We start from the raw sequence: 22,057 nt of genomic DNA on the forward strand, positions 1-22,057 counted from the left end.
AAACAGCCAGTTGTCATATTATTTAAGAATAAATTATCACTTGTAACACATGAGAGAAAACATGCAGAGAATTTGAATTCCACAAATACCGCAGCTGAATCAAAACACAAAACTGAAGTATTGCATCTTCAATGCTCAGAGGCAAACCAGTGCTGCGAGTAAGATAAATAGAAACAACTTTTAATTCACTGTCGTATTGCTACTGAAGTGCAGACTTTAATCTTGGATTAAACGGAGCAATCTGAGAATGAATTATGATGAACTGGCTATGTGAGTAGTATTCAGCTTGGTAAATGAGGCAAAATTGTGAAAATATTATAATGGAGGTGATAAGCTAATTTTGCTCTCATTAATCTGATTTTAAAATAATAATAAAGAAAGCTCTTTACATACACTGTGTGTATGTGTGATGTTTAAGACAACAAAGATCAAAGCAAACATCTATCCAAAGCTGCAAACTGCTCATCTGTGCACAAAAAATAAAAAAAAAATAAAATATAATTTTCCATCTCTTTAAAAGGCATTAAAGGAGAAAAGAGTGAATTTTGTTTCACTGTTGGTAAAGCCTGCATTCGTGCGAGCTTCGTGTTCTGCAAGTTGGCCGGTGCAGTCTCTGATTGAGTGCAGAACCAAAAACAAAAGCGTTTCCTTCAACTGCCAAGACCGACCGAAGCTTTGACCTCCTCCTCACCTCTATTATCTTTCTCGTCTTCACTCTCCCTCTCATCTCTCGGAGCTCTCTCGCTGTCACGGATGCCAACTGAATAAACCCGGGAGTATGTCGTTGCTCTCTTTTATGCTTTTTATTTCTCTCTTTATCCCCTTTTTATCTAGTAAACAAAAAAAACTGTTAACTATGCAGTATGTTCTCCACACATTTGTTTTTTGGGTTTTTTTGCATTAACGCAGAGGATGTACAGATTGCATAGCCTGCTATAAATAGTACTCCATTAAAAACCCACAGCATGGAAATCCTTCTTTCACTGAGTGTTTATTATTCTGTGTTTTTCTATGTTTGAAAAGTGCTCTTAAACCTGAACTCCAAAGCAGAGTGTTAAAAAGTGTTTCCTGGAAATAAGGTGAGCTGAGTCCAGGCTTGGAAAACATAATCTTGTACCCCAACCAGGGGTCAACTCCAGTGCAGGATACCATGTGCTTATAATCAAAAGAAAATATGGAAGTCAGTGCTTTAATCTTTGGCAAAGATTTGCTCAGAAGTTCTGAGGAAAAACTAAAGCATGTGGCTCGAACAGAGAAGAAGAGCCCATTTAACAATGAAAATATTTGTGATTCTGCAGCGGCTGGAACATGCACAGAGTATATGCTGCACATTGTTTAAAGCCCATGAGCTGTGTAATATAAAGGAAACCTTTATTACTTTGACAGCAAAGCTGGGAGGAAAACCACACTTGACATGCACCTTTCAGGAATTCCTCTTCAGACTGAAAAAGGGTTTCGCTCTCCTCTTTTTAACTCTCTCCAAAAAACTGTGCGACCTTTTGAACTGAGCTCTTGAACTTAAACATGAGGCTAAATGTATGTTTGTGTCTAACTTTCCAGCAAGAAAACACAGGCAGAGATGCTTCTTTTGCACATCTGACACTGCTGAGCTCTTCAATTCGCTTTCATTACAAATGGCTGTCAGTGTAAGAGTCAAAAGTGCATAAACGTAACAAAAAATAAAGAGCAAATTTAAAAATGCATGCAGGACATGTGGAGAAAAACAGATGTGCTCTGGTGATATCAACTGCTGGAAACACGTTTCAACCAGGAATGCAGCTGGTGCAATCCTTTGAGTTTGCATCTAAGTGGTTATGCGGCTAATGCAGTGATACAGTAGGCAGATAGCGTGTGAGAATTGTTGTCTAAGAGGCTTGTTTGTTCTTTAGAAACCTCACAACAGCATAATAGCCCCACAGTCTGCCAAAGAAGGCACTTTAGGCAATTGAGAGACACCTTGTATCAGCAGTTTCACCTACTCCAGCACATGCAAAACACTCCCCACGTCAGAGGGGAATCACTTTCTCAAAAACGTCAAATCTGTTTAAACACTTGAGGGGCTGCTTGGTTCGCTTGTCAGACTTTACATTACAATTGTCTTTTTGTTTGTCATGAGCAGAAAACTCCAGGTTTGTTTATCGTGTCCAAGCGCATTTTCAGGGGCTTGTTGCTAATAATTGTGTTTGAAGTATTTTTCACCAGTAATCAGTGTGTTTAGATTACACTCTGTTATCTGAATCTTCATTGCTCATGGTTCCACCAGAGTCCAATAAATGTTATCTCACTGATATGAGCCCGACTGTTTTTCTGTACATCCTCTTGGAGACTGCTCTTAATAAAGTCCTCACACAAACATAATTTCATTGTGAAGGAGACAAAAGAAAGTTAATGCAGTTGTTCCACTAAAATCTATTTACATCCATCCATCCTCAAAGCGAGATGGCCGCATGAAATCAGGCTGCAGTTTCTTATTGACTGTTTAATAAAAACCTGATGCAGCAGTTGCGTCTCCCTTTTGTTTGCCCGCGGAGCAGCTATACGACTAAACCAGACTGTCAAAGTAGCCATGCAGTCAGACAAAAAAGTAGAACTGCCCCAATTTTCCTTTCAATGAAAAAGGGTAGAGTAAAAATATAAGCAAAGAGAGCACAAGCTGGGTGGCTGTGATTCAAAGCCACCGCTGAGAAGTCACCACTTAGAAGAGCCGGTGGCAGAAATCAGAGCTGGCAATAACTCCCCACTCATCAATTAACCCGCCGAAATCAAATTAACCCACAAGGAGTCGTACTTCCCTCTGGCATTTTATAGCACAAATGAAGAGCGATGCACATTATGGCACTTGCGAGGTAGCAAAAGTGACACTCAAAAAAGCACCAAACAGGTGTGGAAAGGAAGCTTCTGGGGCTGCAGACACTAAACAGGTGGCTTTTCTCTGCTTTCTGCCATCATCTTTACAAGTCCCAACAAAACAAGAGACCGTCATTTGATCTGTGTTCTGCTGTAGCATCCAGCTCTGGGAGGTGAGCAAGCCAAGCGACCTAATTAGAGCAGCAAGAGTCTCAGGGGCTGAGTGATGGATAGACCTGCCAATCATGCAGCAGAAAGCCTCCACCATGCTACAACTTCTCACCTGACACAAAGAGAAGCGGGAGGTAGGAAGTGCAGCTGTGCAGGACCAAAAAGGATGGCAGGACATTGTGTGTGATGGCACTGCCACAGCTGAGGGACGACATCCCAGCTGTCGGCCAAATAATACAGTGCAAAGCTGCAGCGTCAGGCTGCTTTTATGGCACTACGACGTGGGCTCTGGTCCTGCTAGCTTGGAGTATGAATTATTTACATGGAAATAAAGAAACTAGTCCTTCTTTACTAGTATCTCTGGTGTAGCTTCATTAACTACACGTTGGGGGGAGATTAACAAAAGACAAAGACAAAAACTCTAAGAAAAACAAAGAAGAAAAACAACAGACAGAGATGAGTCAAAACAGTTGCTAGGCAACGAACAACATATGTAAGAATTCAGTATGCTCTTCAAGTTTAGAGATTGCTGTCTCCAGGGTTACAGAGAAAATATAAGATTTCTGGCTCCTCTGTGGTCCTTACTGTACTCTAAAAATCCCAACCAAACCCGTGTGACGTTTCCCCAGAGCAGAACTCCACCTTCATTTGTTCCCTTCAGCCGGAATTTCCGAAGTCAAATTTGGCGCTTTATACACTAAGATTAGTCAGCGAGCACAGTAAGAAAATCATTTAACCCCTGCTAAAAATTATTCAGTGCCGTAATTGTACAATTAGCACTGCACGGAGGCTTCTGAAATGGTCACAACTAGTTACTGGTCCCATCGTTCTTGAAAAAATTGAGGATAACCTTTAAGAAGAAAAGAAAAATCTCATTTGACTCCTATGGGGATGTTATTTGGGATAAAATGACAGGCAAGCATAATTAATTTGGTATTTTTCTTGCCTCATCTCAAAATACGTGAGTCAAGTCCTGAAAGGAGAAATTAGAAAGATCAAACCTCCGTGTGTGAGTATGTTTGTAGAGATCATTTAGGGCCAAGCTGACAACTTCTCCTGCAGGTAGAACCTGAGCACGTTTCAACTTGCACCTTAACCGACTGCTGTCCTAAATTCATGGTTTGATTTCAAATAGTGAAGTAATACAAGTCCTACACATGGCAACGCAAAGGTGCATGCCCTTGAACATCTTATTATCTAGTCCAGCTGAAGCCATCATGTCATGTCTATTCATAACAGATAATGTCCTACATCTTTCCCACGTCTTTTACCCCCATATCTGCAGGCTGAGTCAGTCTTGCCTAGTGAACACTATATCAAACCCTTTTTGCGTCACTATTCTACTGCAACATCCATTTATTCCACGAAGAGAGCCAGGACTGAAATTGAGCTGCACAAATTTTCATTAACATCTGAAAAATCATGAGTGTCTGCCTAATTCAAGATGAGAGGGAGCTCCGTTTGGCTGAGCGAGGAGAATCAATGCACCACAAATGGCTGTGAATCAACAGTCTGCGCATAATGTGTTTGTTCTCATCACGTATCTATCTGATTGGTCGCAGATAATCTCTCAATGGAACATGAACACATAATAATTAGAATTTACAACGGTGCGTCAGACTGTTTATGTTTCCCCCTCTCCCCCCTTGTCTTGCAGTGCTGAGAGGCACCCTTTAACCTAAGCGTACTCTAACTGCTGTTGAATCCGAGCCAGGTATGATATTGGCGAAGCTGTCTGGCCAGCGGAAAATATTTGCCGAGCTACAGGCAGGGCAATATCTCCCTTTAAAGAAATGTTCTTTGTCAATATGCCTGCAGTCAGGTGAAGAGATTGCAAACAGATCTCCTCCAGACAAACCCAGCAGCTACTCCTGCACAGTGGCACGGAGACCCCATCTGCGATTCTGGCTGCAGGCATGAGGAAAGGTTGCTCACTCCAGAGGCTGCGTAAAAATGCACGTCCAAAGTGCTGTTAATCTGAGGAAACGCAAAAAGAGGGGCCTTTTCAGAAAAACTACTACTACTACTACTACTACTACTACTACTACTACCATTTAGCAGACGCTTTTATCCAAAGCGACTTACATATGAGAGAACAACACAAGCACAAAAATCACATAGGAGGGTCCTGCTGGATAAGTGCTGGTCAGACTGCTGAGAGTCCAGTTGGACACAGGAGCTGTCAAGCCAGTGCTAGAATATCTTTATTTTTATATATATATATATATATATATATATATATATATATATATATATATATATATATATATATATATATATATATATATATATATATATATATATATAAAAAAGCTACATCAATCTAAGAAGACAACATCTTGACGTAAGTGCATGCATCTTACTAGATGCCGAAGTGCTCCTTAAAGAGCTGGATCTTTAACTTGCTCTTAAAAGTGGGTACAGACCCTGCAGATCGGACAGAGTTTAGTAGGTCATTCCACCATCGGGGAACAATGGAGGAGAAGAGTCTGGCTACTGATTTCACTCCACCTGGTCGTGGAAGCATCAGGCATCTTTCACTGGCTGAGCAGAGCTGTCGAGATGTGTAGCTCTGAATCAAGTAGTGAAGGTATTGAGGAGCCGTTTGCGTAATTGTTTGGTAAGCCAGAAGCAGAGCTTTGAACTTCATGCGTGCTGCAATTGGAAGCCAGTGGAGAGAGATTAGCAGAGTTCTCTTGGGTTGGTTGAAGACCAGACGTACTGCTGCATTCTGGATCATCTATAGAGGTCTAACTGAGCACGCAGGAAGGCCGACCAACAAGGAGTTACAGTAGTCAATACGTGACATGACCAGAGCCTGAACCAAAAGCTGTGTCGTATGTTCTGTCAGGTAGGGTCTGATGTTGTAGAGAGCGAACCGGCAAGACCGAAATACCCAAAACTTGTTACAAGAAAGCATACAATAGGCCTATTTGGTTATCATCTGGAGGGGTGGGGGGTAAAAATCCAGTAAAAGTAACAACAGCTTCCAAGTAAACATGTAGTAAATTGCATGTTAAAAACAACAACAATAATAGCAGTGGTTCAGTAAGTCAGATAACATCCCAGCTATCACAGGCACTTGATGGCATCCGCTCTGCCACCCGTTCCTGCCAGTCCTCCGATCCCACTCAGCCTTCTGTCGCCCTGCACACATGCTACAACACCAGCGGGTGCTAAGAATAGAACACAGCTGGCACTGCGGGGCTTACATATTTCACACTCGAGCCACCGTGATCCAAAATACTCCATCCCATCCTTTCCCGTTTCCAGCCATGGCACCAGCGGTGGTTCCCTCCCCACCCTCCTCCTCCCCCCCTGTCCGTCTTTGAACTGTTCTTCACCTCTGTGACAGGTCTCTGACAAGCCTGCTGCTCAGATAAGATCCATGACTGCGCTCCGGAGAATTTACTAAGGAGGAGCTGTGCAGTAAAAACAGGAGTGAGAAGATCCCGGCCTTCCTGTTCCCAGCTTACACTTCACCCTGATTCTATAACTCATGCTCGCTTGAGAGTCTTTTTTTTATGTCTTTGTTTCTGTCTCTGATGCACAGAATGGCCACATGCAGGTGAAATGCTGTCGGGATGCGTCCTGATGTAGTGACAAGGAATTCCCAAAGCAGGGACACGGGCGGATTACAGGGACTGCGTGGACTCAAGACGAAGCCAGAGCTACTGTTGCAGTCTGGAACTGTGAGCAAACCGAGCCAAAAGCACAGGTTGGGCGTAGGGGGCGGACTGTTTAGTGAGAATCAACCAGATGGAGATGCTCCATGGGGCATGCTACAGAAAACATTGCTGCTGCCTTGGAAACCTGTGCTCATCCTCTTCGTGATGCAATTTTGGCTTCAATGACACCGTTAATAAAGACCACAGCAGCTTGTCCAGCTAAATTCAAACAGTAAAGTAACTCATCTTTTCAAGAGGGTCTTGTTATAACTTAATTTTCATATAAATCCAGTCAAAATAATAAAAACAAATGTTAATTTCTACTGATTAGAAAACTGAACTAATCTTACATACAAAACATACAGTGTACGTCTCAAGAGAATCTCAAAGAAAGCTTCATAACAGAGTTTTTTTTTATTGTAAAGAGATTTCATTTTCAATACACCTTCATACATTTGACTGGCAAAGAAATAGTGCTTTAGGATACTGGAGAAAGGGAGTTTAATATGATGAAATGCAGGGATTGGGGTGGTTTTGAAGGGCACAAGTGCATTGGCAGAGTTAATAGATATATTAACTTTTTTAAGATGTCCTCTCTTGTTCTTAAGTGTTATACAGGTGTTCTTAACACAGCAAACACAGGAGCGGAGGCCCCCTCTGTTCCCCTGACTGAGGGGGCCTCATCACTGCTCCTGTCCTAGTGGAATTGTAACTGCTCCTCAACATCCTGTCCAATTAGAGAAGCAGAAAAGAGATGCACTCACTCTGGACTGCAAACTCTCAACAAGAGAGGTGGCGACGCTGCCATGGGGAAAGAATGGATCCACCCGCCCCGCCGCTGTCGCCGTGAGAAGACAGCACTGTCTCCTGGTCTCGGGTGGCCTACATCCCAAGAGCAAGAATATAATAAACGGGAATGACCTCTTGGGAGGCTCCGCTGATGCTCACATTAGATGAACAAATTAACTCCACGCTCTTGATGGCGGAGGTGCTTTCTGCAACCATGTTTCTTTTCTGCCATTTTTTGCTGTTCCATACTGGTGTTGATGTACACAAACATGTATTGCACTCCATATTTTGAGAGATTTCTTCTAGTACTCCAAACACGGGGAAAAAGAACCACCTGAGTATTCATTTTGCATAACACAGCAAAACCCTGTACAATGACATATAGTTGCCTTAAACTCTTGTAGAACTTTCCAGTTAAATTATTGTTTTATATAAGTGAGAGATGGGACGATTGTTCTCTTGTTTATTGTGATCATCTTTGATCGCCGTTCTGTATGTGGAGGATGCACAGTTCGCCAGAGCGCAGAGGCTTTAGGGGTTTAAAAACGTTTAAGTTTCGTTTACATTTTACCTAATTGTCAGGACCAGTACGCTTGTAAACTAATAACGGTAATGTGTGAATGTTATTGTGTATGTGTGGCAATAAACATTTAAAAGAAACCGGATTGTATCCACCTTACCTGTCCTGGCGACCCTTCCAGAGGGGAGTTTATTAAACTATAGTAGTAGTTTGGGAAAATCTGGACAGTTGTAAACCGCTGTCGGAGCCGTGCCAGTGGGTGGGCGAGACCGGAGAGCGGACAAAAAAAATTAAAAAAAGACCGTCGCGGGGAATAGAGGCAGGAATCCCAGAGCCCGAGAGGAGGCGGTTGTCAAAAATCCCATCACTACGGAGGAGCCGGAGCCAAAAACTAACGAGGTCGTTAAAGGGCAGTAAGTCACCAAAAGATTGAAAAATTTCCACAGTCGTAGATAAGGCTGTGTGGGCAGTATGAAAGCCACAAAGCTAAAAAACTGCCTGTTTTCTTGGCTGAAGTGTACGAGATATCGGCTAAATTGCTGGACTAAAGGAAGCTAATAAACAAGTCCCTGGTTGTAAGATACGAATATTTTGAACGGCTCTTTCTACCCAATTCAAATCTTTTGAACAACTCTTTGCTAGAGTGATCCTACTGATTCGAAAACGAAATGATTCTAGAGGTTCGATTCACCTGGGCCAAACAATGATGGAAGACAAGTCAGAATTAGAGAGACTTAAGCAGAGGCGTTCAAATGCACAATGAAACTTCACAACACGAATAAACAGACTTAAGCTTGAGTTATGGTTCTGCGTCAAAACGATGCCGTGCCTACGGCGTGTGGTACGCGTCGCCGCAGACCACACGCCGTCACTGACGCCGTCACTGACGCCGTCACTGACGTGCACCTCCTGAAAATTGTAACTACGGGTCGAGGCGACGCAGACCACACACAGACGGAGAGGGCTGTGATTGGTTCGCTTGGAAGCATCGCATTTCCGGTTTCCGGTTTGAAACAGTCGTGAACATTAAGCGCTCTTTTCTTCGTGTATGTGTGATTTTTTTTGTTTTGTTTTTTTTGCACAATAGTTGTCCTTATCTCTTTGATTCACTGTGACCGGAAAAAGTCGGATAAACCATTCAGGAAAAGATCGCGAATTAGCGGTCACGGGGGGTACTGCAGCGTGGCGAAATGGAGTGACGGAGAAGTCCAAAGGGTTCACGACGGCGTCACGGCGACGGCGTGTGCTCTGCGTTGGGTTAACGCAGAACCATAATTCAGGCTTTAGTGTCAGCGCTGGTCATTTACGTGAAGGTGATTTATTTAACGAGTTAACAAGATTGAGGGACGATTATAACAAATTAATCAATGCCAGTAATGACTATATTAATACACTGGAACAATTAAGACCCAGCAGGTGATGAAGCTGAGATGCAAGATGCCCTGGCGAAGAGAGACGCCAGCGAGAATAAGTTCTTGAAGCCGAGGACACAGGCATGGACATGATGTGGTCCAAGTATGCAATGCCGGACATAGACACTCTACAGTTTAGGTTGGCTTTTGATCAGGCTGAGGCACTCGAGAAAGACAGAGAAGTGTCATGGGGGTCGAAACTAACAAGCTGGATAAAAACTCCATAAAATCAGAGGCACCCTGTATACCCGGAGAGACTATCGGCCACACGGAAAGGACAAATGGATGCTCTATTTATCATTGGTAGAAGATAAGGAGCAGCTGATGGATTAGTGGACATGCCTACGTGAAAATTAGCATATTAAAGTGGACAGTACAGCTGATGATGGTAGGGGAGGTGAGGAGAAAAGGTCGAAGACTTGGGAGGTGATAATGCAACCGGTGGGCATATCATATCAGCCAGCAACAGCCGTACAGTTGCAGATAACATAATTTATACCCAATCAGTAACTCCTGCTATTACCATCCCACCTGTTAGTCTGCTGTTGTTACTCCGCTCGTTAACGGTCAGGGAACCGTACAGGTCACAAGCCCTCTGTTCGTTTCTGCTCACAGAGCAAGCATCATTACTAGCTCTCCCCAACAGACATTACATCCCACCCCCCAGTCACGACAGTCTGACAATGGACTTAAAGTCAGTTTCTCTCTACCTCCAACCCACGCCAGCATACCAAAAACTCTGAGCACTCCCGCTGCTCCGCCCAACAATCTCAGAATGGGACAAGGGAATAGCGCACCTTACAGCAACTCTGGTGCGTACACCGGGGTTGATAACAGCTCTCAGTGGGCCCGGCCTAAGATTAGACTCACGCCCATAAGCCTACCTAAGTTCTACGGGGATAGAAGGGACTAATGGCGATGGCAGGCTAAGTGGGAGAGTATTCAGGCACAAACGGAACCAACGGGATCAAGTGAATGCAAGAAACTTCATTTACAGTATAGACAGTATAGATGAGACTGTGAAAAGTAAAGTCAGACTGCTATGTTGTAGAGATGCAAACAATATCTTCAAAGAACTAGAAAACTGTTATGGTGATAAAGCTCAAACTGCAGAATAGATCGCGTTGGAGCTACAGTCGCGACCTGCTGTAAAGAATCATCAGCCACGAGAGACATTAAAATTGATCCTAGCGGTGGAGAGAGCTGCATTGGACCTCATGGACCTTGGGTGTGTAGATGCTATACAGAATCCGCTAGTGATTCGTTCTTTGGAGAGCAAGCTCCCTAATGTCATGAAAAGAGAGTGGCTCATGAATGTAAGAAACCCCAACAACCAGGAAACCGTTTCGATAGGCTCTTATAGTTCCTGTGAGACCAAATGTCATTACCCATGAGGTTGGAGCAGGTGCTACCCAGTAAGCCATGGCCTGCTAGCAATCCTGAGAGACCAAGCTACAGGGAGAAGCCAGATGACAGGAGGAAAGAAAGGAAGTTGTTCACTAAGACTACAGCCAGTGAAGTGAAAGGATACTCTCAGCAGATGCCATGTGCAATGTGTGGAGATGGAAAACACAGAAGAAAACTGTTTCGCTGTAAAACCTTCAGGAAGGCCGATCTGACGGAAAAGAAAACTCAGGTCAGAAAAGTAAAAGCATGCACAAAATGTCTGGATGTTCACAGGGTCGACGGCATTTGCACTCCAAGGTTCCTCTGTCTGAGGGAGGAGTGTAAGAAAGGTGAAATGTCAACAGATCACCACTATTTCCTTTGCCCAAAGGCATCGATGAAGAAGGAAGCTGCTAAGGGGGGAAATAAAGTGGAGAAGAGGGAGGTATCTTGTGGTCCAACAGAGGAGCAAGAGGCTGTGTTCGCCAAGTTAGGACTGACCCCTCACCAACTTGAAGCTGTCCGCAGAGCCTGCACAAACAAGGTAACGTCAAGTGTGTGTTCCGGCGAGAGTCTGATAGGACAGAGTGCCTTAAAGGAACATCCAGTCCTTATGATGCTCGCACCAGTCACGTCAAAGAGAGGAGACAGCCTCGATACCTTGGTCGATCTCACTTCTGACATTAACTACATTACACACCAAGCTGCGGAAAGACTCGGACTGACGGGTGTGGACCTCACGAGGGACCTTGAAGTTCCACGAAATTATCTGCTACGGGTTGGAAGACATCGCCAAGGTGTATCGTGTGGTGACGTTGGAACGGCTGGAGCAGTTTTTCCCAGGGCTTAAGCTGGGAGAACTGGCCCGCCCAGAGAAGATTGATCTACTGATCAGTACCCGAGAAGGCCGATTAGCTCCACAGAGACTGCAAAGGGCCGGCAACTTAGTCCTATGGGATGGTCCTCTGGGCAAGATTGTGAGTGGTACGCATCATTACCTATTCGAGGGAGTGGAGGTGACCATGCAGCACTCAAAAACACACTTCGCCCACTCGTTGAGAACATTATTCGTGGGAAACACGGGGAGCGGTGTGGAAGTCCGGGCAACAGCAACTAGCAATACAGAGGTCCTTGAATGGCTAAAATGGAACAGCATTGGAGCTGCCTGTGTCCACGACTGCGGAGGGTGTATCTGTGGAAAGTGCCCACCGGGAGGAAAGGAGATGTCCTTGGCTGACGAGAAGGAACTAGAGGTAATAAGGGCAGGCCTGACCTTCAGAGAGAGTGACACACAGCAACCAGCCGCACTGGAATGCGAAGTACCCATGGAAAAAGGATCCAGCCTCTCTTCCCAATAATCGGAAAGCTGTGGAAGCTACGTTCCTTAGGATGGAGAAACAGCTCATGAAAGACCCCGTGTGGAAAGAGGCCTACGTGAAACAAGTCCATGACATGGTAAGGAGGGGAATTTCTGTCAAGCTCACCAAGGATGTGATGGACATCTGGGGTGGCACTGTGAGGTGGGTGAGCCACCTAACCATACCAAACCCTGACTCAGTGACCACGCTTGTGCGCCTCGTCTGTCCCACTCAAGGTTTCGAGTATCCAACTTACCCCGCCGTATGACTGAGAGCCATCCACATCTAGGTCGACAAGTTCTGGGAGCGGTGGAGCCAGCTTGTGGGCCCAGGCTTCTTTGTCGGACAGAATTGGCACACACCTTCTAGAAATTTCACGGTAAGGGACCTGGTGTGGCTAGCCAACCAGAACGCGTTGAGGAGCCGGTTCAGGTTGGATCGAGTCGTAGAGGCATGTCCCAACAAGAAAGGCGTGGTACGAGACGTGAAAGTGAGGACATGCCAAAGCATTCCGGTTTTCGGTGGACAGTCCAAGAGAGGTGAACGAGTGGAGAACTGCCCCTCCACTATTCTCCACAGCGAGGTGAGGAGACTGGTGGCCCTACTACCTGTGGAGGAGCAACAAAAGACTTCCCCACCACGGTGTATTTCGGTTGGTAAAGGACGGTAGAGGATCCCGACCATGGTGTGTTTCGGTTAAGGGTCAAGACCCCCCCACTACCATCCTCCCCAGAGGCTGGTGGTGTGTTTCGGTTATGGATGTCACGATGTTGTCAAGGGCAATGTGTGTTGTTTATGGACATTAAGGTTACCATAAACCTTTAGTTATTAATATTGTGATGAAGCACATGTTTATATCTGAGAATGTAATGTTATGTGCCTGGTTATGGGGTGAATTTCACGTCTAAAAGTTTAACTGTTTGGACTGTTTATTGTGGCTTACTTGGAATTAAAGAAAATCAGTAGACCAAGTGGGAGGTGTAGAACTTTCCAGTGAAATTATTGTTTAATATAAGTGAGAAATGGGACGATTGTTATCTTGCTTATTGTGATCATCTTTGATCACCATTCTGTATGTGGAGCATGCGCATTCACCAAAGCGCAGAGGCTTTATGGGTTTAAAAACTTTTTCGTTTCGTTTTCATTTTACCTTATTGTCAGGACCGGTACGCTTGTCGGTTTACAACCTAACTAATAACGGTAGCGTGTGAATGTTATTGTGTGTGTGGCAATAAACATTTAAAAGAAACGGGAGTTGTATCCGCCTTACCTGTCCTGACGACCCTTCCAGAAGGGAGTTTATTAAACTATAGTAGTAGTTTGGTAAAATCTGGACAACTAGCATTGAGCATATAAACCATAACTCATCTCACCACCCTGACTATCTCTGAATAAATGTGGATCATTGATAGCTTAAGCAGTTTCACTTTTTATTATACAACTTATATCACACAAAGAACTTTAAATATGTAAGATGCAAAACTGAAGTCCATAAATCAAGCTAAATGAATATGAAATTGCCAGTTTTGTAACATAGAGCTGTGGCTGTTCATTTATTACCTCTTCATTTCTGACACAGACTAGTATTTTTAGACTTATGACCTGATCTTTAAAACAGCCGCTATCTTAAGTAGCCTATGCATAAAAACCTGTTAATGTTTAACATAAATACAGGACATTCAGACTAACAATATACTGCCCACAACATTTAAAGGGCAGTTTGGTTGAGGTCAGACCGCTGGAATAATCTGATAGCTCTTCTCATAGGGTATTGTCATAAGTGTACATCTGCATGTATAATTCTGTTTGATCAAGAGTCTCGTGGTGGAAAACTGTCGCTGGAGACGGCAAAAAACTGTACTTCCTCAAATGTCCACCTAAAGCTGGCTTCAGAAGACGTCTGTCATAAAAGCCTCAAATTTACAGCAGAATAAACATGCTTACAGTATACGAAAACAAGTTTTCATACAGCTAATTCCAATAACAAAAGTGCAGGGCATAAATTTATCAAAAACTCCATTTGATCTCTGTGAAGATAAAACTATCACACATCCTGCAGCGTCACTGCTTTTTCCTGAAACTATAAATCATTTAGCCATATATAACACTGGGACTAGGATTCTCACACAGCAGGAAATGTACAGTTGAAGACCAGAAATTTGGACATTTCTCATCATAAGGTGTTAAAAAAATAAAATAAAATAAACCCCCACACCTTTACTTTAGTTTCAACTCAGATATTGCATCAAGACTAACATAAAACTGCCCTTAATGTTTCCCAGCTCTGCATTAACTCCGGGATGATTCATTGGCTCAGCAGACCACAGCACAGACTCTGTCCAGCCTCTTTCTCATCCCTAAGCATCCTTTCACCATCCCCGACCATTAATAACGAGGAAATGCAAACAGGCTATATTAAAAAGGCACCACTCCTGATTACCTGCTTCTCCCTACAAGCCATGGCCCTTCACCTGCCATAAATCATAACACTGCCGCTATCTCCCTCTGCACCATCTTTCAGCTCTTTATTTCCACACCAGAAAGAAGCATCGTCGTTATACAAGCAAGATCTCGATTCGAATACACTTTGGCTAATGAGCACCTCTTAGTTGATCACATTAGACCTCTACTTGAGGACACTTAATTACCAGTGTTGCACTCACGCGCCTCTGTCGAGGGGACAGGAGAAGTCCCTTAATTAAGGTCTCTGCTTTCTACCTATGTTTGCACGAGCCCACATCGCTGAGATGCTGGATGTATTCACAGCCCAAATATAGGCGATAAGACACGTGCATGTGAATCTGGGTGCAAGACAGTGTTGTGTTTCGCATTTCAGATACATATGTTTGTGAGGGCATCACGGTGTTTCCCTCTCTCAGCGTGTGTGCTTGTGTTTGTGAATGCATATGTCTGTGTGTATAATGTGATGGGTGTTTGAGGACTGTCTCCTGAGTCTGTGCGGTTTACAATGTACAAACACACACACACACACACACACACAAGCGTCATGTGTAACTGTCTCCTCCTTCCCTTTCATATTCAGGCTGGGACTCAGTGTTAAAGGAAACTGCCCAGTCCACAGAAAGATGTCTGTTTTCTCTCGCTTGTTTTCACTGCCTTCTCCTGCTTTAATTTTCTCTCTAGCTCTGTCTCACTCTTTTGCTCTCAGTTTCCCTCTCAAATCGGCTGAGGCTTGCAGTCAGGAAATGCACATCAGTCATAATACTTTCCTAAAATGAAAACAGATTCTGCTTTCGTCCTTCAGCCTATGACTCTCGGCTTAAAATCTCCCTCTGTCTCTGCTTTCGTCCTCCACCCTTTCCTCCCTTTCAGCTCACCAGCTCGGCTCGTTTCTCCCACTTACAGGGGTCTAGTTTGCGCTCTGTCACAGACGGTTGATCACCGCCACACAGGACAGTTGTTTTGGGGGTTTCGCGATCGCAGTGATCCCGAGTATCTGACACCAGCCTTGCGAAGCGCTCAACAGTAATCTGCTCTGCCCCTTTATAAAGTCCCACACTATGAACACTTGTGTTTTCTAGTAAGCCACTTTTTACTATTGCGGGTTGCAATGACAGCCAGCAAATCAGTGTGAGCGACAAGGTTAATGCATGCTGGAATGCTGTTAAACAGGCTGTCAGATCAACAGTTAGCCACAACCCCTTTACACAAGAAAGCAGCCTTTATGACCTAGAGTAGAAGGTCAGAGCCTGACTTCTTCTAATTTATGGCGCTCTAACAAACATCACATTTCTAGACCTGTTTCTTGACCAACTAGGCATCTAAGCAAAGCAAACTTTTTTTTTCTTTTTACTATGGCTTCTGCTGATGAGAAAATGTCTTGAATAAACAATAACCTTTACATGCAATTTTGAGTCTAATGTTTCCATAGTGGCATAAATGTGGGATTTTAAAGACCAGTTGCTGCCAACTCGAAGCTTACATGACTTCATGATGGCAGCAGCCGTTCAGGTCGATATAAAATAAGAAATTCCTGTTAGAAGGTTCAGTTTCCAGTATGAAACCATGTGGATTTCTTTTAAGAAGTCAAAACTGCTTCATACAGACACTTGGACGGCTAAATGATACTTTGGATTCGAACAGTGATGTAAGCTTGAATCCAGTCAGAAAAACAGGGATGTCAAATAAGATTTTTTTTTCTTTCTTTCTTTACTTTCTTCTTTTTTATAATTTTGCCATCATAACAATTGGTTATGTTCTCATATTGTTTACGATAGCCAGTCATGTGGAAAAGGAAGTATACTAGTTTGAAAACTTTTATCTTATTATTCAAGATCATCTAATAACACCTGCAAGTTATAAACCAAGCTTAAAAACTCCCATTTGAACTGTGAATTTGCAGGTAAAGACTTAAGTTAATGATAGTGGATTTTGTTTTATTTCATTTTACTGACAGGTGGCTGTTATACAAAAATCAGATGTGATAAATGTAGATGTTCAGCTTTTTATGGCTTTGTGCTTTTCAGCAGAAAATGCTCACTGGGGGCATTAACATTGCTTCAATCTGCACCTCTGAACCTTTCTGTGTACACCTCTCATCATCAACATCAGTACGCGTTTCACATCACCTTGTCTGTCTGGGTCTCTGCCGTATCCTCTAACCAGGACACTCGGAGTGTCATTAGTGCTTTGTCCTGTCTAGGACTTCCCTGTAGGAGCCCTGCCAGTGAGTAACCGCTGAGGCACTCGCCAGTCATAAATATTCTCAACAAGCCGGCTGATGGATGGTTTCTTTCACCCTCAGTTTGAAAGGGATGTTCACGATGGCCAATAAAGCCCCAGCAAGTGAATGAGAGCCTTTTCCACAAGGGAGTAACCTCGAATGAAATGGTGACAGAGAAGCAATCACTGTTTTCTATTGTGTCCAGCTAAGAACATTTAAGATGCATGATGCTGGAATGCTGGTGGGTGTGTTTCAGAGTCGCTGTAGAGAAATGCAAGATGCTTTTGAAACATATCATTCTTTCTGCTTATTCACCAAAGGATCAGGAGCTTTATTTCTTATCTCTGTCATGTTTAAGTAGCTCTGGTGTGACTTGTGAACTGGAACAAGGGCTGTTGCTGGTCCACAACCTGCATGATCACCTGAAAAGCCCTCAGGACCCTGATGTTGTTATGGTTCTCAGCAGCCTGCGTCTGAGCTCAGTCTACCACATGCCTTTCCACTCGACTGCCTGTTGTGGTAAGACAGTTAACTCGCTGATTACAGAATGAAAACTGTGAATATGTGTTGCTGCGTGTTCCTTGTCCTAAAAAGCAGTATATTCTGCAAAAAAAAAATCACCACATCTACAGTCCAAAGCATCTTTGTTTTCAGATAAAATGAAAGTGCAGCTTCAGTTGTGTTTGCTCATGTGAAAAACCTCAAGCTGGTGAGTCTGTCTGTTTGTGTGTCTGTTTGTAAGTTCATGTTTGTGCACAGATAAAAATTGTTACTAGCTGAGGATGAGAAAATATTTTTTGCATAATTATTTCACAAAGGCAGCAGTGTGTCTTCTTTTCCAAACAAGTTGCTTGGCAATGCAACAACATTCCAGCAAAATTTCCAAATGAACTCTTTCTTTTAATGGGAGGATGATTTTACTATGGAAGACGACTGCAATTCTGTTGTTTCAGATGCTCAGAAATCAAACTGCATGTCAATAATGATTGGTCAGTTAATTCTGGGTTACGGGGTTTGTTTTGGGCTGAAATTAGATGTCACATTAAGAGTTATTACTGATTAGCCTACCAAAATATCTCAATTTAACAGGTTTATTGGGGAAGTACCGACATCCTGCAGATGCCTACTGTCAAACCTGAAGTAACCCACAATATTAACTCCTCTCTTAAATCTGGCATCTTTCCCTCTGCCTTCAAACAAGCCCGGGTCACCCCACTGCTAAAAAACCCACACTCAACCCTGCCCAGGTTGAAAACTAACGGCCGGTCTCACTGCTCCCGTTCCTGTCTAAACTTCCAGAAAGAGACGTCTTCAGTCAGGTCTCACAGTTCCTTTGCAACAACAGCCTGTATGATCCACATCAGTCTGGCTTTAGGCAGGGCCACTCAACTGAAACTGCTCTTCTGTCAGTTACTGAGTCAGTACGGGTTGCCAGATCAGCTGGTCTCTCCTCAGTCCTCATACTGCTTGACCTGTCTGCTGCCTCTGACACGGTCAACCACCTCTCCACTCTCAACGCTTGGCATTTCAGGATCTGTCCTCTTGCGGTTCATGTCTTACCTTGCAGAAAGATCCATCAGAGTGTCATGGCAAGGACGAGTCTCCAGATCGCATGAGCCGGGACCAGGGAGACCACAGAGATCGGTGCTGGGTCCTCCTCTATTATCACTATACACATCTTCACTAGGTGAAATCATCAGCTCTCATGGCTTCTCCTACCACTGGTATGCCGCCGATGACACCCAGCTCCTCCTTTCCTTCCCACCTGGCAACACGGCTGTCTCAATCAGCCTGTCTTTCTGATATCTCTACATGGATGAGCATGGACAGCTAAATCTGTCCAAGACTGAGCTTATTGTCTGTCCAGCCAGTCAACCAACCCAAAAGAGCTCATATCACTCCGCTGCTAATCACCCTGCACTGGCTTCCAGTTGTGGCGCGCATCAAGTTCAAAGCTCTGCTTCTGACTTAACAAACAATTACCCAAACGGCTCCTGCCTACCTTCCCTCCTTCATCCAGAGCTACACTCCCTCTCGACAGCTCTGCTCAGCCAGTGGAAGACGCCTGGTGCTTCCACCACAACGTGGTGTGAAATCAGTAGCTAGACTCTTCTCCTCCATTGTTCCCCGATGGTGGAATGACCTACTAAACTCTTTCCAAACTGCAGGGTCTGCACCTACTTTTAAGAGCAAGCTAAAGGCTCTTCAAGGAGCACTTCTGCATCTAGTAAACTTCTCTGCTCATCAGAATTAGTTGGAAGATTTGTCCAGCTGCATGCACTTATGACAAGATGATCGTATGATGGTGTCTTTTTAGACGTAGCTTTCTTGTATAAAGGGACTGTTGTGTTGGGCGGGAAGGGAACAAAAAAGTAAATACTTTTTTTTATTTAAAAATGTAAAAAAAAAAAACCTAGCAACAAAAAAAATAATAAAATGTAAAAACATTTTCAAAAATGCAAAAAACTCCTAGCATGGCAGCACAGTGTCCAACTGGACTCTCAGCAGTCTGACCAGCACTTATCCAGCTGGACCCTCCTATGTGATTTCTTGCTTGTGTTTTTCTCTCAGATGTAAAAGCAACTTACTGCTAGCTGACAGTAGTAGAAGTAGTAAGTATGGCGTTTTGAGATGTTTTTATTTCTTTGTCTTGTTTTTTGTGGGGGTTTTAAACGCTCACTAGCCCCGTGTTAATAATTGCCTAATAACAACATCAGCAATTGGTTCACCTTTGTACAGCAGACACACATTTAAGTGTGCCTCCCACGGTCTTGTGACTTGTCGGTCGCCAGTGCCTCGTGTGTCTGTGCAGAGCGTGATTTATTGAATACCGTACCAGAGAGAAGATGTTGGAGTGGCAGTCCTCAAGGCTTGCGCCGTTAGCCACCCAATTCGCCGATGCAGTCATAATTGTCCGCCTTTGGGGTCGTCAGCGCATGGCATGTCGAAATCCTACATCGGTAGCAAACACCGAGCAGGGGAGGAGGAGGAGGAAGGTGGGAGGGAGGGGGACAAATGGGTTCCCTTACGAGGCTGCCAAGACAAGCAGGCTTATATCCTTAGGTCCGGATAATAGACTGGTCGGCAGAGGAAAGGAATGGGCGTATTCAGACAGAAGTGCAGAGCGCATCCATGGAGCCCCGAGCATGTATGTTGGAAAACCTACTGTTGGAAATCCAAGCCCGTGCTGGGGTGGGAGGGGGTCACAACATTGTTACAATCCAGGTCAGGCGCTTCCAAATCTGATCACAGATGTATCCATTTCGATCCTTGCACACAAGAAGGTTAGCCCAAACCGGATAGTTTCATCATTAAAACACCATAATCCACGAGAAAAATAAGGATTCCTCTTTTCCCCCCATGCGCTGCGGACCAGCCCCCCGAAAAAGAGATAAATAAATAAATACACAAACCAAAACAACAAGGTAGAAGTCAAACTTCTCTGAAGCCGAGATGTTTACATGCAGGATATCTGATTCCGTCTGCTCCACGAGCTTGATGCACCACTTGTGATAGTTTTCGAGAATTGCATGGGCTATTTTTAGCCTTCTTTCTTGCCACAACCGTTCCTCTCACAATGTGAGCCAGTCTGGCTCTGCGAGCAGGAATGTTTAATCCCTCTGTTGCTCCTCAGTCAAATGCGCCGCACACACGAAATTAAGAAAAGAAAAAAAAGGAAAGCCCCCGATGCTCCTCTGGTTATATTTCGGGGGAGGGGGTTTCTTTTCGTTTTTCTGTCTTTTTAAGGTGGACAAAATAGAGCGGCTTCCCGGTAACAAACCCCGATCTTCTCAAGTCGAACCGTCCAGGCGAGAAAAACTATTCACTAACACTCCGTCAGCAGGAAAACGGCAGGCTGTAGACGGGGCTTTGAAAAAATCCTTCCTTCCTTTTAGTTTGATATCATTACGAAACGTCCTCACACGGGTACAGTCTCAGTCTTGCACAGAAATGTCACACGGAGGAGGGGGGGTGGTTGAATGTGCACTTCAAGCAAAAGTGGCCAGCCCAGTCTGACATAAAGGATACGATGCATGCCGCGGATTTGTCCTCAGAGAGCGAATCCTCCAGTTTGTCGAGAAATGATTTGATTGCTGGTTTAAATCCTCGTGCATGTGCATGATTTCCTCCGCCGCGGCTGCTCCTTCCTCATTGTTTATGTCTCGGGTTATAATACTGCTGGATGGGCGTGCGCAGCGCCTGTACGTGTCACCCTGCTGAGTGAATGTGTGTGAGAGAGAGAGTGTGTGTGCGTATGTGTGTGTTTGTGTGCTTGTTTTACGCGAAGGACTGTAGTGTTTTTTCAGGCACAATGGTCCAACCCACCACGCATTGTAATGTAATGGCGGTCGGAAAGCGTACTACCGACACTCGCCTTTCTGTTTGGCTAAGTTTGCGGTCACGTGACCAAAGTCTGGGTTATAGTACTGAGGTGTCTTTGATGAGAGGATGCGACGATGGAGAGAGCGGCAGAGCTGCAGACGGCCAGCACTCACTGGGATTCCTTTATTGTAATTTATTTATTTATTTATTTATTTATTTATTTGCACAGTGATAACACAATATTTTTTTTTATCATACAAGGACAAATAATTTGTGCAGGAGAGGAAAAGAAGCCCGAAGGGCTTATAAAAAATCCTCCCCTCAATACAAAATCACCAAAACAAATCAGTCAATAGCAAAAGAATAGAAAGGAAAAAGAAAAGGTAAAAGAAACAAAGAAAAATACAATAAGTACACAAACAAAAATATCCATGAAATGGCAATTTCATTTCAGTAAGAATAGCCTGTTAATTTTGTCTAAATAAAAGATACCCCACCAAGCTGGTCCTAAACATTTTTAAGGATGACGCTAACTTAAGAGATCTATCTAAACAGTTCCAGAGTTGAGGGCCATGGAATTTGATAAAGGATTGTTGACTGCAGGTACGACAAAGAGGTAAATTAAAGTTCTTCCCACCTCTAACTGAATAAGAATGAATATCTGATGATAACAGAAAAAAATTATGAAAAGTGCCTGGAATGTCTTGTTTGAAATGAATGAACTTAAACATAAACAGGCATGTTTGAAACTTGTTAATAGAGAAAATTGATAATCATTTTAATTTGCTAAATAAGGGTGCAGAAGGTGCTTGATGAGAAGAATATGAGATCATTCTCAAGAATCTTTTCTGAATTAAAAATAATTGGTTAAGGTACGAAGAATAAGAAGCGCCCCAAAC

The 22,057-nt window shown here is 43.8% G+C and overlaps 1 protein-coding gene across 3 annotated transcripts in view; it reads right to left on the reverse strand.

The window, feature by feature from the left end:
* LOC133455191 (mediator of RNA polymerase II transcription subunit 13-like) overlaps nt 1-21,078 on the reverse strand; it is a 108,431-nt gene extending 87,353 nt beyond the window's left edge. For 2 of the 3 annotated variants that reach the window (XM_061734108.1, XM_061734107.1), the window contains exon 1: nt 19,672-21,078. In XM_061734108.1, coding sequence (XP_061590092.1) covers nt 19,672-19,743 — 72 coding nt within the window. In that variant the 5' untranslated portion in view covers nt 19,744-21,078. The other variant, XM_061734109.1, reaches the window with a different exon arrangement.
* Nucleotides 21,079-22,057: the final 979 nt, after the last annotated feature.

Source organism: Cololabis saira, chromosome 11 (genome assembly GCF_033807715.1).
Source record: "Cololabis saira isolate AMF1-May2022 chromosome 11, fColSai1.1, whole genome shotgun sequence".
Lineage (NCBI taxonomy): Eukaryota > Metazoa > Chordata > Actinopteri > Beloniformes > Belonidae > Cololabis > Cololabis saira.